This window comes from Amphichorda felina (assembly GCF_050947745.1).
Source record: "Amphichorda felina strain 45539 chromosome Unknown scaffold_2, whole genome shotgun sequence".
NCBI classification, from domain to species: Eukaryota; Fungi; Ascomycota; class Sordariomycetes; order Hypocreales; family Bionectriaceae; genus Amphichorda; species Amphichorda felina.
In genome coordinates this window covers 3,073,530-3,087,658 of record NW_028145048.1, presented here as the reverse complement: position 1 = coordinate 3,087,658, position 14,129 = coordinate 3,073,530, and the positions used below count along the sequence as shown (strand labels likewise).

The following is a 14,129-nucleotide window of genomic DNA, read 5'->3' as shown; positions in this document are numbered from 1 at the left end:
CGCAATTCCCGAGTGCGGAGGCTCCGGGGACTCCGGACCCTCCGGACCCTCCGGTGGGGATCATCCAAACAGGGCTGTGGGAGCGAAACTCCCGAAGGGATGACAGGTGACATCCCGAACGACTCGCGAAATTTTGCCTGTATTTATCTAGCCGGGGCTACCTGGGGTGATGTTTTGAAGCAGTCGTTCATATATCCGTACACCTATTACTCCTTGCGACAACCAGCAGTGGAGAGCCGATGTCACTTCGGAGTCCGGGCATCGTAATTCGTATGCTCGTATCACCGACCCCACCTCTCCGGCTTTGCGGGGACAGGCTCACTTTGAATTCATCGGCTTGAGCTCTTTGGCAGAAGCCATCATACACAATCCCGTTAGATCATCGTAATCTGTAGCTGTCTTGACGCCGAGCCAAGACCTGCTGCTCTTTGTACACGATGGCCCCAGTCTATCGCGTCGCCGTCATCCAGTTTGAGCCAAAGGTGTGTATAGCCCCACATCGGATGCTTCTCCCAGCGCGAACTGGCCGGTTTGCCAACTTGGGGCTGGACTTTGGATGCTGACAAGGTACTAGCCTTTGGCCCTGGAAGGAAACTATGCAATTGTTGAGAGCTATATCCGATCTGCCGCTGCCCAGGGCTGTCATCTAGCTGTTCTCCCTGAGTACCACCTCACCTCCTGGGTTCCAGAGCTTCCCGATTTTCGGAAAGCAAGCATTGAATCTGCATCCTATTTGGCCAAATACCAAGACCTTGCGCGGCAGTTGAACATCAACATCGTCCCTGGAACCATATGCGAGCCTTGCTTGGCCGACGGCGCCCAGGGCGATCCCGCGGGCGTGGGGCTGGCCAATGTTGCCTATTTTATCGCGGCCGGAACCGGTGACATCTGCGGCCGGTACGAGAAGAAGAACCTCTGGCACCCTGAGCGGCCTCATCTCACCTCGTCGGGCCATGAACCTCACACTGCCTTTGACACGCCACTCAAGCACTCCGATGGCCGACCCGTCCGTGCGGGCCTGCTCATCTGCTGGGACCTTGCCTTCCCTGAGGCCTTCCGCGCGCTCATAGCTGATGGCGCCGACATCATCATCATTCCCTCGTGGTGGTACCCCGAGGACATGTCAGAGGAAGGGCGGGCCCTGAACCCCGACTCGGAGATGCTGTTTCTCACGAGTGCGACGACGATGAGGGCCTTTGAGAACACGGCTGCCATTGTGTTCTGCAACACGGGAGGGGTGAGCAGTGTCTGCATGCCGATCCAGGGCAGCCTGGGCCGGATTGACACGGCCGAGGAGAAGATGCTGGTGGCGGACATCGACCTTAGGGTGCTGCAGCTTGCGGAGGACAAGTACAAGGTGCGGGAGGACATGGGGTCATCTGGATGGCATTACGACTATACGTTGACTAGGGAGGAGGGGGCGGGTAATTGATGCCGCCGGAGGATCGTTGACGGATGGGGGATGTGTGCGGCCCGAATCTTAGTCTTCCGAGGTTTCCTGCATCGCTCATGTAAGGTCAACGCATGTTTCCTCCATTTTTATGACATAGTTCCCCGGCAAACACTTTCATCTATTCAAGAATGGGATTTTACATATTGAACACAGTTTGCTAAGCGCATAAACTCCTTCCAAGACTATATACCCCGTTCTAGGTTCGCTCTCTGCTGTTCTTTCCGCCGCCTTTCGGCCTTCCTGAGTCTTCCTTTAAGTTCACTCACTTTCACGCCGAGGAGTCTCCCGAGCTTGATGTTGGCAATGTGCATCAACGCAGCACCCTGTCGAAGAGGCCACGCCATCCTAGGCATAGCAATGTACAAGCTCCCCTCTAGCGCCTCATCCGGCCTGAACTTGTCGTTGAAAGCCGTCTTGCCCTTGATGGGCAACGAACTGATGATCTGGCGGTAGCCCCACCGTGCAACCGAAGTCTGTAAGTTGGGCTGTCCCGAGATCTCAGTCAGATCGGACAGCGGTTCGAAACCGAGGCTGAGGTTCTCTATCCCCGCCTCGCGTAGAAGAAGCATAGACATTGTGATGAGGAGCTCGGTTGTCCCCGAGGGTGCGTCCGGCGTCGCGACACATGGGTCGAGGTGAAAGCCATCCACCGCACCGGTACTTCTCAACTCGGCAAAACCAACAATGGTATCAGAGCTGTCCGTGGCGTAAACGAACATGGTGACATCTGGATATGAGAAGAGGTTGAACACTGTAATAAAGGCCTGGGGCCCGCTTGAGGACTGGCTGTTGCGGCCTCGCCGCCACTCGTCGTAGATGGTTTGAAGACCGACCTCCAGCTTTGGGTTGAAGGTCGAGCTGCTGGGGCTGTAGGTGTATACCGAGAGTCCAAGCCGATGGGGGTCGAGTAAGCGCCGATTCTGCGCCATCATGCGCTTCCCGGCTTGCTTGCGCAGGACCATGTTGGTTTGGGGGTTGAGCACCCGTTCGCGAGCGAAGAGGATGGTTGTCCAGCCGCGTTTCTTTGCGTAGTCGGCAAAGACCTCGCTGACGCCCATGAATGCGACGTGGAGCTTCCTGTGGCAAGAAAACTGGAAGAACTCGCCCATCAATGGCTCAAGATTATCTGCAGAACATAGAGGATCGCCAGTGATGACGGCTGTTCGGTGTCGAATCCTATATACTGCGGACCCATAGCCATGCTGGCTGATAAAGATATGGTAGCTAGGGTCAAGGACCCCCATATGTGTGGCTAGGCCATACTTGGTGTAGGCTTCGTCGAAAGCATCGCTGGCACATTTGTACAATGGTAAATGCTCAGGTATGCTTGATGAAGACTCGCCCGTCCGGGCGTTTGGCTTGGGGGATTTCTTGGTAGTGGTAGGGTAGTAGAGTTCGAAAAGCCGATTGAGGGGGGGATATTGCGCAGCCACGGATGATGCAATCCCAACGAGGTCCTTCAATGGATTTGGGCTTGCGACCGTCTCCGAAGAGTCAGTCTGCCGTGTCCAGCTGGTTTCTGGACGTGGTGACCGCGCTGACAGATCGAGGCAGGCCATAGCTATTTGAAGATGGGAGTATTAGCGAAGCAACTAGCAACACCCGCCGTCAGGAAGACGAGAGGGAAATCGACAGCTGGAAGCTCCATCTTCTGTACGGCTATTTTCCAAGTCTTCCATATGGAATTACGGGAGGCGGCCTGCTTAAAATATGTTCCACATGGTGGGCATGTGATGGTCGCAACGCTAACGCGCGGCAGGGCGCAACGGCGTTCAACCCATCTGAAGTAACATGTGCCGGACAGCATCAATGGCTGAGAGAGATACGAAACAGAGGCTGTGCCTAGCCACGTCATTGCAGTGATATCATACATCACACATACGTACGTAGTTGAATCACCGGCCACGTCAGGGGAATTGGAGGAGCACCATCACGCCACCCCATGTTCCTTCGAACACGGAACCACTTCTTTTCGAACGCGGCGCTACATAAGCTATAGCTCCCAAGACCTTGCTATAGTCCGCGCGTCCTGTCATTAGCCTTGCCGTTATTTTTTGTTGAACTTGGGTATGCACCCGGGTTGTTAGTGTGGAGAAGACGGGTTGCCATACAGAATATGATTGAAACTCCCCATGGAACCGCTGATCGATGATCTCTATATATAGTACCTGGGCTATCTGTGTCCCCCGACGGTCTCTTTGGATGCACTGTCCTTATCTATCCCACGATTGAGGATGCTTGGAAGAAAGTAGACACCATCCTGTCCTGGCGAGATTGCCTATCGACTTGTTGGTAACAATACTGAACCGCTAGACTCGAGCCTGATCATTTTGATGCAACGGCTGTGAGACAACAATTATATACTTTGGGACCCTACACAGAATCTAGACTTTACTGACGAAGGAAATGGGTTCTGAATCAATTTCAGTGGGTTACCCAAGCAACTGGTCGAGAATGACGACTTTAATTATCATGGCAATTTGGGCTAAGCATCCGGACTCTCTAGCCGCTTCTCTATTAGAATGGCCCGGACGGAAGATCTTATGAGACTGCGGCAGTGTGATTGGTCAAACAATGATTATGTTCAATGTCTAGGTACAGGGCCAACTGGCACGGAAGTGACACGTTTGCAACCCTGTGCTGGCTGCCTTATTACTCCGCAGTTCGCAGTTCGCGGTTCGCACGGTGTCACTTCAGGGCTCAATTATCCCTCCCCGCTTGAACCGCTTCCTCTCTCCTTCTTCATGCATTTGAGATGAGAATGACTTTGAAATAAGGACCTGAATGTATTTCAGCAAGTCACCCGGGAAATACTGCCCGTTAATTTATCGACGCCCTCATCCAAACTCCCGCCTCGTCCATGTCATCTTGAGTGGAATTATCACATTGGGCCGAAATGGACAGAAAACGGAATAACTCCAACAGCGAGGGAGACGCTGAGGCAGTCTCTGCTCGATTCCAAAAAAGGCAAAGGGAACTTGCCAATCACTGGGACAATGGGGCCCACGGGCAACGAAAGGCGCCACTCACGCACGACGAGTACACCATCGCCTGGGTCTGCGCTCTACCTCTAGAGATGGCAACGGCACAGGCCATGTTGGACGAGATTTACGAACCCTTACCTAGGCTCGCGGGTGACAATAATGCCTATACGCTTGGGAGAATCGGGAAACACAATATTGTCATGGCGTGCTTGCCCGACGGGCAGATTGGGACGGTCAATGCTGCAAGCGTGATGGACAACATGATGCGATCGTTTAATTCGATATATGCCGTCTTGATGGTGGGAATCGGTGGTGGAGTGCCCACCAACGTCGATATACGCTTAGGTGATGTCGTTGTTGGAACGAGGGTGATGGAGTACGATCTTGGCAAGGTTGTTGGACCTGGACAGATCCAGGGCACGGCTGTCTGGAAACTTCCGCATAAGCTGCTTGGCACAGCTATAACCTCCTTACGGGCAAAGCATCAACACTCTGGTACTGGTAGCCAGGTTTCAGCTATCCTGAAAGAGAGGTCCTACAGTTACCCAAACTCACCAGACCAGCTCTTCTCCCCGACGTACAATCATATCTCCTCGACATCTGCGGGTAGCTGTGACAGATGTGACCAATCAAAGCTGATTCATCGGATCAGACGGAAGACGAACAACCCGCAGATTCATTACGGGGGAATCGCCTCAGGGAACAAACTCATGAGGAGTGCCGGCGAGCGGGATCATATTGCTCGGCAGCTGGACATTATGTGCTTTGAGATGGAGGCTGCTGGCGTTATGGGTACATGTGCCCCTCCTTGTCTCCCTATTCGAGGAATCTGCGACTATTCCGACTCTCACAAGAACAAGACCTGGCAGGCGTATGCGGCGGCTGCAGCGGCCGCATATGCAAGGGAATTTGTGACAGAGCTCCCCGTGTTAGCCCGGGAACGTCTAACGGTGGCGCAACATCTCATTCAAGGTACGTAGAGTTTGGTTCTTTATGGCATATCTTGTACGGTCACTGTGGCTCACATCTAGACCATAGATGGAGCTAGGATACCTAGTGACTACCGGCGGCAGTTGCTGGATTCCCTCCAATTTGAACAAATGGATTCTCGTCAAGAGACTATCAAAAGCGCCCATCGGAAAACGTGTCGATGGTTTCTGAAACACCTCACGTATAAAGAATGGCTTGACCCCAAGAAAATGTTACAGCATCATGGCTTGTTATGGATACGTGGGAAGCCAGGGGCCGGCAAGTCGATAATCATGAAATTTGCGTACTCAGAGATGCGAAAACCGCGCCAGGATTTGGGTACAATTATTGCCTTCTTTTTCAACGCTCGAGGCGATAGGTTGGAAAAGTCAGTCGAAGGGATGTATCGGTCTTTGCTTCTTCAACTACTCCGACACTATCCTGACCTCTTCGACCATCTGGAACTCGTTTCACAGAATCGGAATGACTGTCCTCGTCTGAATACTCTCAAGGAATACTTTAAAGAAGCAGTTCTTGCCCTTGGCCCAGAACGCCGACTCACTTGCCTCATTGACGCTCTCGATGAGTGTGATGAACAACAAATTTCCGATATGGCCGAATATTTTCAAGACCTTGCAGAACAATGCATAGAAACTAGCATTCAGTTTCGAATGCTGTTTTCAAGTCGACATTATCCATATATCAAAATACCACCTGCGATCGAATTTACACTAGAGGACCAACAAGGTCATAGTGAAGATTTAGCAGATTACGTCTCGAATCGACTCACGTCAACTGTTGACGATAATGAGCTTGTTAAGGAATTGCAAACTCAAATACTTGAAAAGGCTGCTGGTGTTTTTATGTGGGTTGCCTTAGTCCTTGAAATTCTCATCAAAGACTATAGGGGGGGAGGGCTGGCTTTGAGGAAGAGACTGAGCGAATTACCAAGCGGCTTGAACGATCTATTCAAGGATATACTAACGCGGGACAATGGCAACCAAGAACGTCTCCTTCTGTGTACCCTCTGGGTACTCTGTGCCAAGAAGCCTTTACGGCCAGAGGAGCTTCACCATGCTGTCTGGTCTGGTCTTTTCCCGAAGGACCTGGCCGATTCCGAACTTCCAGAAGCTGGAGGGGCCCGAGTTGACCAAAGTGTTACCGGATTTTCCAAGGGGCTTGCTGAAATAACCAAGGGGAAGAAGGGGACGGTTCAATTCATCCATGAATCTGTTCGTGATTACCTCGTTAAAGCAGGCGGACTCCGTGAGATGTGGCCTGACCTAGGGCTTCACTGGGAGATTCAAAGCCATGAGAAGCTCAAAGAATGCTGCGAAACGTACATACACCACCATTTGAACAATGGGACCGTACTAAATCCGCCGTTCGACACCGGATCCGACTCACAGACAGTTGTCGATGGTTCCAAAAAATACCCGTTCCTGGAATATGCGAGTCAGCATGTTCTCTATCATGCAAATGCTGCGGCAGATGCGGATGATGCGATTCTCCAAGACGAGTTTTTAGCCCGATTTCCACTTCAAGAATGGATTCCTATCGTCAACCATTTTATGAAATTCAAAGCACGTCGCTACACACCGAAAGCCAATCTTCTCTATGTTCTTGCAGAGAGGGGCTGCTCAATGCTCATCCGCACTAGGCTGCGGGAAAACCCAGAGCCTGATATTTTCGAAAGAAAAGAGAGGTTCCGTTATCCATTTTTTGCCGCCATGGCTCACGGTCATAGAGATTCCGTTTCCGCTCTCCTGAAATCGCCGTCAATCATCTGTGACGGGCTCGATGGTGCAGAGGGCCTGGGGAGTCTGGGACGGATGGCAGATTTTGAAAGAAGCATAAAACATCGAACCCCTCTGACCTGGGCCATTCAAGAATTCAGGGTTGGTATGGCCGGGCTCCTTCTCCAGAGCGGGAGGGCAGTTGATGGGTTGGATGAAGAAGGCCATACTGCGCTTGGTCAAGCCGCAAGATATGGCCAGGAGGCGATGGTGAGACTCCTGATAGGGAATGGAGCAGACGTTAACGATAGGGTTAGGAATGGCGGCTTTACACCGTTGATAATAGCGTTAGAAAATGGCCATGAGGCGATTGCGAGACTGCTTCTTGAGAACGGAGCAGATGCCAACGCCGGGAGTGGTTTGAATGGCTCAACACCATTAGTGACAGCGTCAGAGAGAGGCTATGAGATGGTTGTGAGGCTGCTTCTTGAGAACGGAGCAGATGTCAACGCTGGGAGTGGTTTGAATGGCTCAACACCATTAGTGACAGCGTCAGAGAGAGGCTATGAGATGGTTGCGAGGCTGCTTCTTGAGAACGGAGCAGATGTCAACGCTGGGAGTGGTTTGAATGGCTCAACACCATTAGTGACAGCGTCAGAGAGAGGCTATGAGGTGATTGCGAGGCTGCTTCTTGAGAACGGAGCAGATGTCAATGCCGGGAGTGGCTGGGGTGACTCAACACCATTAGTGACAGCGTCAGAGAGAGGCCATGAGATGGTTGTGAGGCTGCTTCTTGAGAACGGAGCAGATGTCAATGCCGGGAGTAGCTGGGGTGACTCAACACCATTAGTGACAGCGTCAGAGAGAGGCCATGGGATGGTTGTGAGGCTGCTTCTTGAGAACGGAGCAGATGTCAACGTTAGGAGCATTTTTAGGAGCACAGCGCTACTACTGGCCTTAAGCAACAGCTTTGAGGTGGTAGCTAGGTTACTCATCGACCGCGGAGCAGAAGTTAACTGTAGTGACACGAGTGGCTACACACCGTTGATATGGGCTTCAATGAAAGGAACTGAGGAAACAGTACGGCTCCTCTTGGAGAAGGGTGCGGACCCCAATGCTCGCAACGAGCAAGGGAAGACGCCGCTCTCATATGCCATTGAGAGGGGCAATCATGCTATTCGGGAACTACTCCTTGGGGCTAAAGCTGTCTAAATCTACCTAGACAAATATTTTAGGTGCATAAAATCAATTTAGGACCGCCTGCTGGATATGAGCCCATGCCAGGTTGTTACATGTGGGGTACCTAGCATAAACATCGTTTTCCGAAGCAGCCTACCTTATGTTCCGTGACGATACGGCGACTTTATTTCTAATTATTTTTTCTGGAATATCTCGGATAGTTTACCACAAATTCATAAATTTTAGGGGATCTAGAGATGAACATGGTGACGGATGTCGCAGCAGTTCTGGCCAAGTAGCAAGAAGTGGTGGCAATGGTGGTAGGACGACGACAGTTGCATATGGGTATAGCATTGAATTTTTCCATTCAAGTCAGAAACGCAAAAGAATTTAAGGTCTTAGGCAACGAAACAAGTCGAGATTATTTCTCATATTGCGGAAGAGTGACGCTATTCCTGACTACATGTATGTACCTCCATGTAACTGGTACCGAGGAAGAGTACATGACTGAGCCAGAAAACCCTAGCTCTTATATCGATAGAGACGAGTTTATCCATTTCATATGTAAGCGAGTATTTCACAAACACAATTAATATATCCATTTTCAAATGGGGTGGAGGTTAACGTGGAGCATTCGGGGAAACCATGTGAGCCGTGATTGGTTCGCCTCGCCGGCGGCCGTTTTTGATTGAGGTCGTCGTCATTCCCCAAGGTCTGAACATGAACTTTATGGACTGACCCAGGCTGTTCAAGATCTCACTCTTGCTGCCCCCTAGTATCGGTCTCGCCTCATAAGTGTCGCCATGAAGCCTGGGAGGTATGCTGTTTCTCGGCAAAAGGCTTGCCAGAGTTGTTCGGCTGCCAAGGCAAAGTGCGATCGTAACAACGCCGCGCAGTGTACTAGGTGTGCTATGCGAGGCCTGCCATGCTCGTACCTCCAGCTACCCCAGGGCGACAAGCTAGCTGCGGCCTCGGCCATGACACAGCCTGTGTGTGGTAGGAGCTCGACCATCACCTTGTCCAGTACCATGGACGACCGCAGCCCCGACAAGTCGATGCTGAAGGACCACTCTGGTCTTGTCCCCGAAGACTCCGAGGCACTTGACTTTTCGGGCTTAGATGCTGAGCTACTCTGCCCTATCAATGCTGATGATATCAGTAACCGTTGGCTGAATTCGTTTGTGCCAGTACCCGGCCAGAAGACCAAGGAATACCCCCCAGCTGTCACATCCTTCATTTACAGAATCCTCAAGTCGTACGCAGCCGTCACGATACGCGGCCATGGCATCCCACCGTTTGTTCATTCTTCGCAAACGACTGTGGAATCTTCCAGGCCGCCTCTTTCTACCTGTCTGAGCCTGGTGCGCATGTGCGAGAGTCCGTTGCCAGGCAGTGAAGGCGCTGCCATGGACGTACTGCAAAGGGAGATGACAAGCCTTTACGAGAAGCATACAGAATACGGCGATTTAACTCTGCTCTCAGCGTTTCAAGCCTACCTGATTTATTCGCTGGTTCTGTTCTTCAAATTCAGTCCAGGCGTGCGGACTTTCCTCCGACAGGCAATGATGAATCTCCAGCATATAGCATGCTCGAGTAGCCGGCAGGGACTCGTGTGTGAAGCTGAGCAGCGCCGTGCGCGCCCGAGGTGGGAAGCGTGGATCGTCGCCGAGGCAAAGCGGCGCACCTTGTTCGTCATGTATCTCTTCGACAGCCTCCTGTTGGCCGAGGATGGTCTTCCGACTTTTCTGGGGACTGAGCTGCGAGGGCTCCTTGCTCCGGCAGGCAAACTCCTATGGAGAGCATGTACACGGAATGAGTGGGAAACGGCTTACAACTACTATCTGGCAGATTGGGACGGCGGCGGATTGAGGATTGATGAACTCTGGCCGATAGAGGGAGACATGGGTGAAACTGGGATTAAGGAAAGACGGAATAGAGTAGATCAGTGGCTGGAGGATGTGGGTGAATTTGGGACGATGGTATATGCGGTAACGAGTTGCACCCACGGTGGTTGATTGCCGATGCTGGCTCTCGGAGGAGGGCACGTATGGTACATATAATTGTCCGACTGTCTAGGATCGAGCGAGTGCTTCTAAAGCTTCATCTATGGATATCACTCTCAAGTTCATTTTTGGTAGAAGCGTCTCTAGCATGGCTTTCGACATCTCTGGATGCTGGTCTGGGGGCAGTTCCAGTACATTGTCCGAGATGACATAAATGTTGTAGTCCAGGTCGAAAAGCCGATAGACGGTGCTCATTACCACGCCAGAGAGGCTCAGACCGGACTGATAGAGTCAACAATAGTCCAAATCATGCGGGAAAAGTTGGAAACATACTATGATGACGGTGTCGATATTCTGTGCCCTTAATATCTGCTCGAGGGTATTGCCCGCTGCAGCGTACCATCGTGTCTTCTGAAGGACAATGTCTCTCTCGTAGACAGCAAAGGAGGGCGATGTTTTTACTGCTGCAGAGCCAGCCGTAAAAGGGTCAAAGTCATTGGCGAGCTTGGTGAATGGGGCATCTTTTGCTAGCTCAGGCTGTCCTGCGCTTAGGACAAGGCTTGTGAAGATGGTGAGCGGTCGTGGGTCTTTGTCATGGACAGCGTCAATCCAGCGGGAGCAGTTGGAAATAAATTTTTTTCCTGTGGTGGTGTCCTTGACGATATCTATTAGAATTGTCATCAAGTTTAAGTTGAGGACCGCATAGTGTTTGCTAAACACTGGGGAGGATATTGGTGCCATGGTCGTTGTTACGGTGTGATGGGAGCATGGAGTGGGGGACGGGGGATTGAAAGCCACATGTTGCCATGTTTCCGGCGCGTATTCTGACACGAGTATATATGTTTCACATCTTCACCTAAAATAGTGAAATTGTCGCATCTGTCGCCCCTATTCGAATATTCTAGCATGGTGAAGCTCAACTCCGAGGATCCAACACGCCCATGGTCCCAGGTGCCGGAGTTGAGAGCTCAACTCCGGAGAATCCACCACGATGCACAAATCAGGGCCTTCATCTAGCGATTAAGCTTCTGCTTCACACCCATTTCAGTGCTCAACTCCGAGGTGATCGACAGCGTCGACACTGGGAGGCGGAAATATTGTATATGGGAAACCTTATATAACGACGGTCAACGTTCAGCCCATCGACTGAAATTTCTCTCCAGCTCAACATTGAACTTCACAGCACATTAAAACATGGAGACACCAGCTGTTGAGAACCAGCCTACAGAACCCGAGCCCTCGTCGGCATCGTCGCCACCGCCCGTTCCCGAGGAGCCCTACAGCATATTTGACAAGCGACAGAAAGCCATCATCGTCCTCATCGCATCGACTGCTGCAACTTGTGAGTGCTCCTTACCCTTGGCGTGAGAGGCTTTTACAATGGGGTCTCTCAGAATCTGACATGGGAACAGTCTCCGGATTTGCCTCCAATATTTACTTTCCCGCCCTGCCGGCCATTGCCCGCGACCTCGATGTGTCAGTGGAGCTGGTCAACCTCACCGTCACGTCGTACCTCATCTTCCAGGGCATCGCACCCAGCTTTTGGGGCCCTCTATCCGATGTGAAAGGACGACGTATTGCCTACTGCTGCACCTTTCTCGTCTTTCTTGGCGCATGTATCGGGTTGGCAGAGACAAAGAACTACGCCACCCTGATTGTGCTCAGATGTCTGCAGAGCACTGGCAGCGCGAGCACGATTGCCATTGGATCCGGCGTCATTGGCGATATCACCACGCGCGCCGAACGGGGAGGGTTCATGGGAATCTTCCAGGCTGGGTTGCTTGCTCCTGTTGCTATTGGGCCTGTCATCGGAGGAGCCCTCGCAGGATCACTGGGATGGCGGGCCATCTTCTGGTTCCTGACCATTTACAGTGGTGTCTTTCTTATTTTTCTGGTGCTCCTCCTCCCCGAAACATTGCGGTCAATTGTCGCCAATGGAGGTCGGATACCTTCGAGTTTGATTGCTCGTCATCCTCTTGTCGCCTACCAGAAGACGACAAAGGTGAAGTGGAGTCCGGAAGGTGGTCTGGCTCACCCTGCGGAGGTGAAACACGTTGACCTCACGGGGCCCCTTCGTATACTCGTCAGGAAACACGCTGCTCCCATCATCATCTTCCTCGCCGTCTACTATGCGGTCTGGCAGATGAGTATAACTGCCATGTCCTCGCTTTTCGAGGAGGGCTATGGCCTTGGACAGACCCAGATTGGCTTGACCTTCATCGCAAATGGTGTGGGATCCATAATAGGTACACTTATTACTGGGAAAATCCTCGACATGGACTACCGGCGCGTCAAAGGTAGCTATGAGATTCGATCTACCCAACCCGATGTGGATCCGTCCGTGAGCAGCCCCAGCGACGACTTCCCGCTCGAGAAAGCTCGGCTTCGACTGGTACCCATCTTTTCATTTATCCAATGTCTGTCCATTCTACTCTTTGGCTGGACAATCCAGTACCCCGAGCAGGTCCACATTGCCGTCCCCATCATCTCCACGTTCATCACAGGCTGGACCGCTGTCTCCACGCAGTCCATCATTATGACTTACCTCGTCGACGTCTTCTCAGACAGGAGCGCGGCGGCCAGTGCAAGTCTGAATCTAGCGAGATGCTTATTCGCCGCGGGGGGAACAAGTTTCGTGATGCCCATGGTGAATCGGATCGGGGTCGGACCGGCATTTACGGTCTGTGTTGCTTTCCAGGGGGTTGCGTTCATTGGCGTGATTGTGCAGTGGAGGTTTGCTGCTTCTTGGAGGGAGGAGGAGAGGAATAAAGGGTGTTTACGGATAGAATAGATAATGCCAGTAATAGTGAGATAGACCACGAAGTACATACATAGAGAAACTTTCGATGGAGCCTATTTTTCTGGCCCAGCTTCTTACACAACACCAATCACTCGCATTTGTCGTGCAACAAAATCAAGTTGCCTGGTACTACTCTTGGGGGTTTGACGTTCCGTATTGTCTGGTTGTGGAGCCCGGAGGGAGACGTATTATCGGCCCCACACGGCCGGACACGAGCGGAGCAGGACCGGGACCACGAACGAGAGGGCATGGTCACCATCTTTGGTAGGTAGGATATTCATAATGCAATGTGGTTTATGCATTATGGCTGTATTTTCTGTCTCAGTCTATTTTAAGTAATAGGTGCGGAACAGTGGCGACCCATCTTTCTTGAGGGGGTCTCTGCGTGGCATCATTCATGTGCAGCATGGCGCACTCCCTCCTCGCCAAACCCGCCCTCCGATCCCCCAATGCCGAATATTCCTCCTGCAAATTAGCAACCACACCACATTACCCCCACATCACCGACAACGGGGCCCTTCTACCCCCGCATCTGGGCTGCGTCGTGATCCGTATCAAATGACCGAGGCACCCGAGCCCAAGTGCCTGCTAAATTCGCTCTGAAACTGGAATCAGGGACAGTGAAAATGGCTGGATAAATCAAAGATTCCGAGACTTCTTGTACAGGGCTCTGACTGTCCCGCGGGTGTTGATGAGGAAAAGTATAAATATATGCTTATCTGTTGTCTTCGACATTGGCGATGTATCCCCGGAATGAAGGGCCGAAGACATGGTGGCTACCATGTTTTGAGGCAAATTTTGACGTCAAGCCCTCTCCAAGTATCTACTAGATAGCATGTACACAAGTCTCCCCCGCCTGCAAATTTGATAGCATCTTTTTGGACGATTAGTATATTGATGATAATTCTAGTGATGTCAGTGTCGAGAGAGGAGCAGAGGCAACGCTTCTCCTGTACAAGGGAAGTTTCGAGCAGAATGATAGCAAAATACCAGGAATTTACTTCC

At 51.7% G+C, this 14,129-nt stretch overlaps 3 protein-coding genes across 3 annotated transcripts; 2 read left to right on the top strand and 1 right to left on the bottom strand.

The window, feature by feature from the left end:
• Nucleotides 1-437: 437 nt before the first annotated feature.
• ACO1O0_002510 (carbon-nitrogen hydrolase) lies at nt 438-1,432 on the top strand (the record flags this gene model as incomplete). Its single annotated transcript, XM_083191979.1, has 2 exons — nt 438-482; nt 575-1,432. 2 exons carry the CDS (start codon nt 438-440, stop codon nt 1,430-1,432), a joined length of 903 nt encoding a protein of 300 aa, XP_083053193.1.
• A 203-nt stretch (nt 1,433-1,635) lies between these two features.
• ACO1O0_002509 (uncharacterized protein) lies at nt 1,636-2,648 on the bottom strand (the record flags this gene model as incomplete). The annotated part of the gene is made up of 2 exons (XM_083191978.1): nt 1,636-2,579; nt 2,645-2,648. 2 exons carry the CDS (start codon nt 2,646-2,648, stop codon nt 1,636-1,638), a joined length of 948 nt encoding a protein of 315 aa, XP_083053192.1.
• An 8,870-nt stretch (nt 2,649-11,518) lies between these two features.
• ACO1O0_002508 (major facilitator superfamily domain-containing protein) lies at nt 11,519-13,115 on the top strand (the record flags this gene model as incomplete). Its single annotated transcript, XM_083191977.1, has 2 exons — nt 11,519-11,666; nt 11,737-13,115. 2 exons carry the CDS (start codon nt 11,519-11,521, stop codon nt 13,113-13,115), a joined length of 1,527 nt encoding a protein of 508 aa, XP_083053191.1.
• Between the last annotated feature and the right edge of the window lie 1,014 nt (nt 13,116-14,129).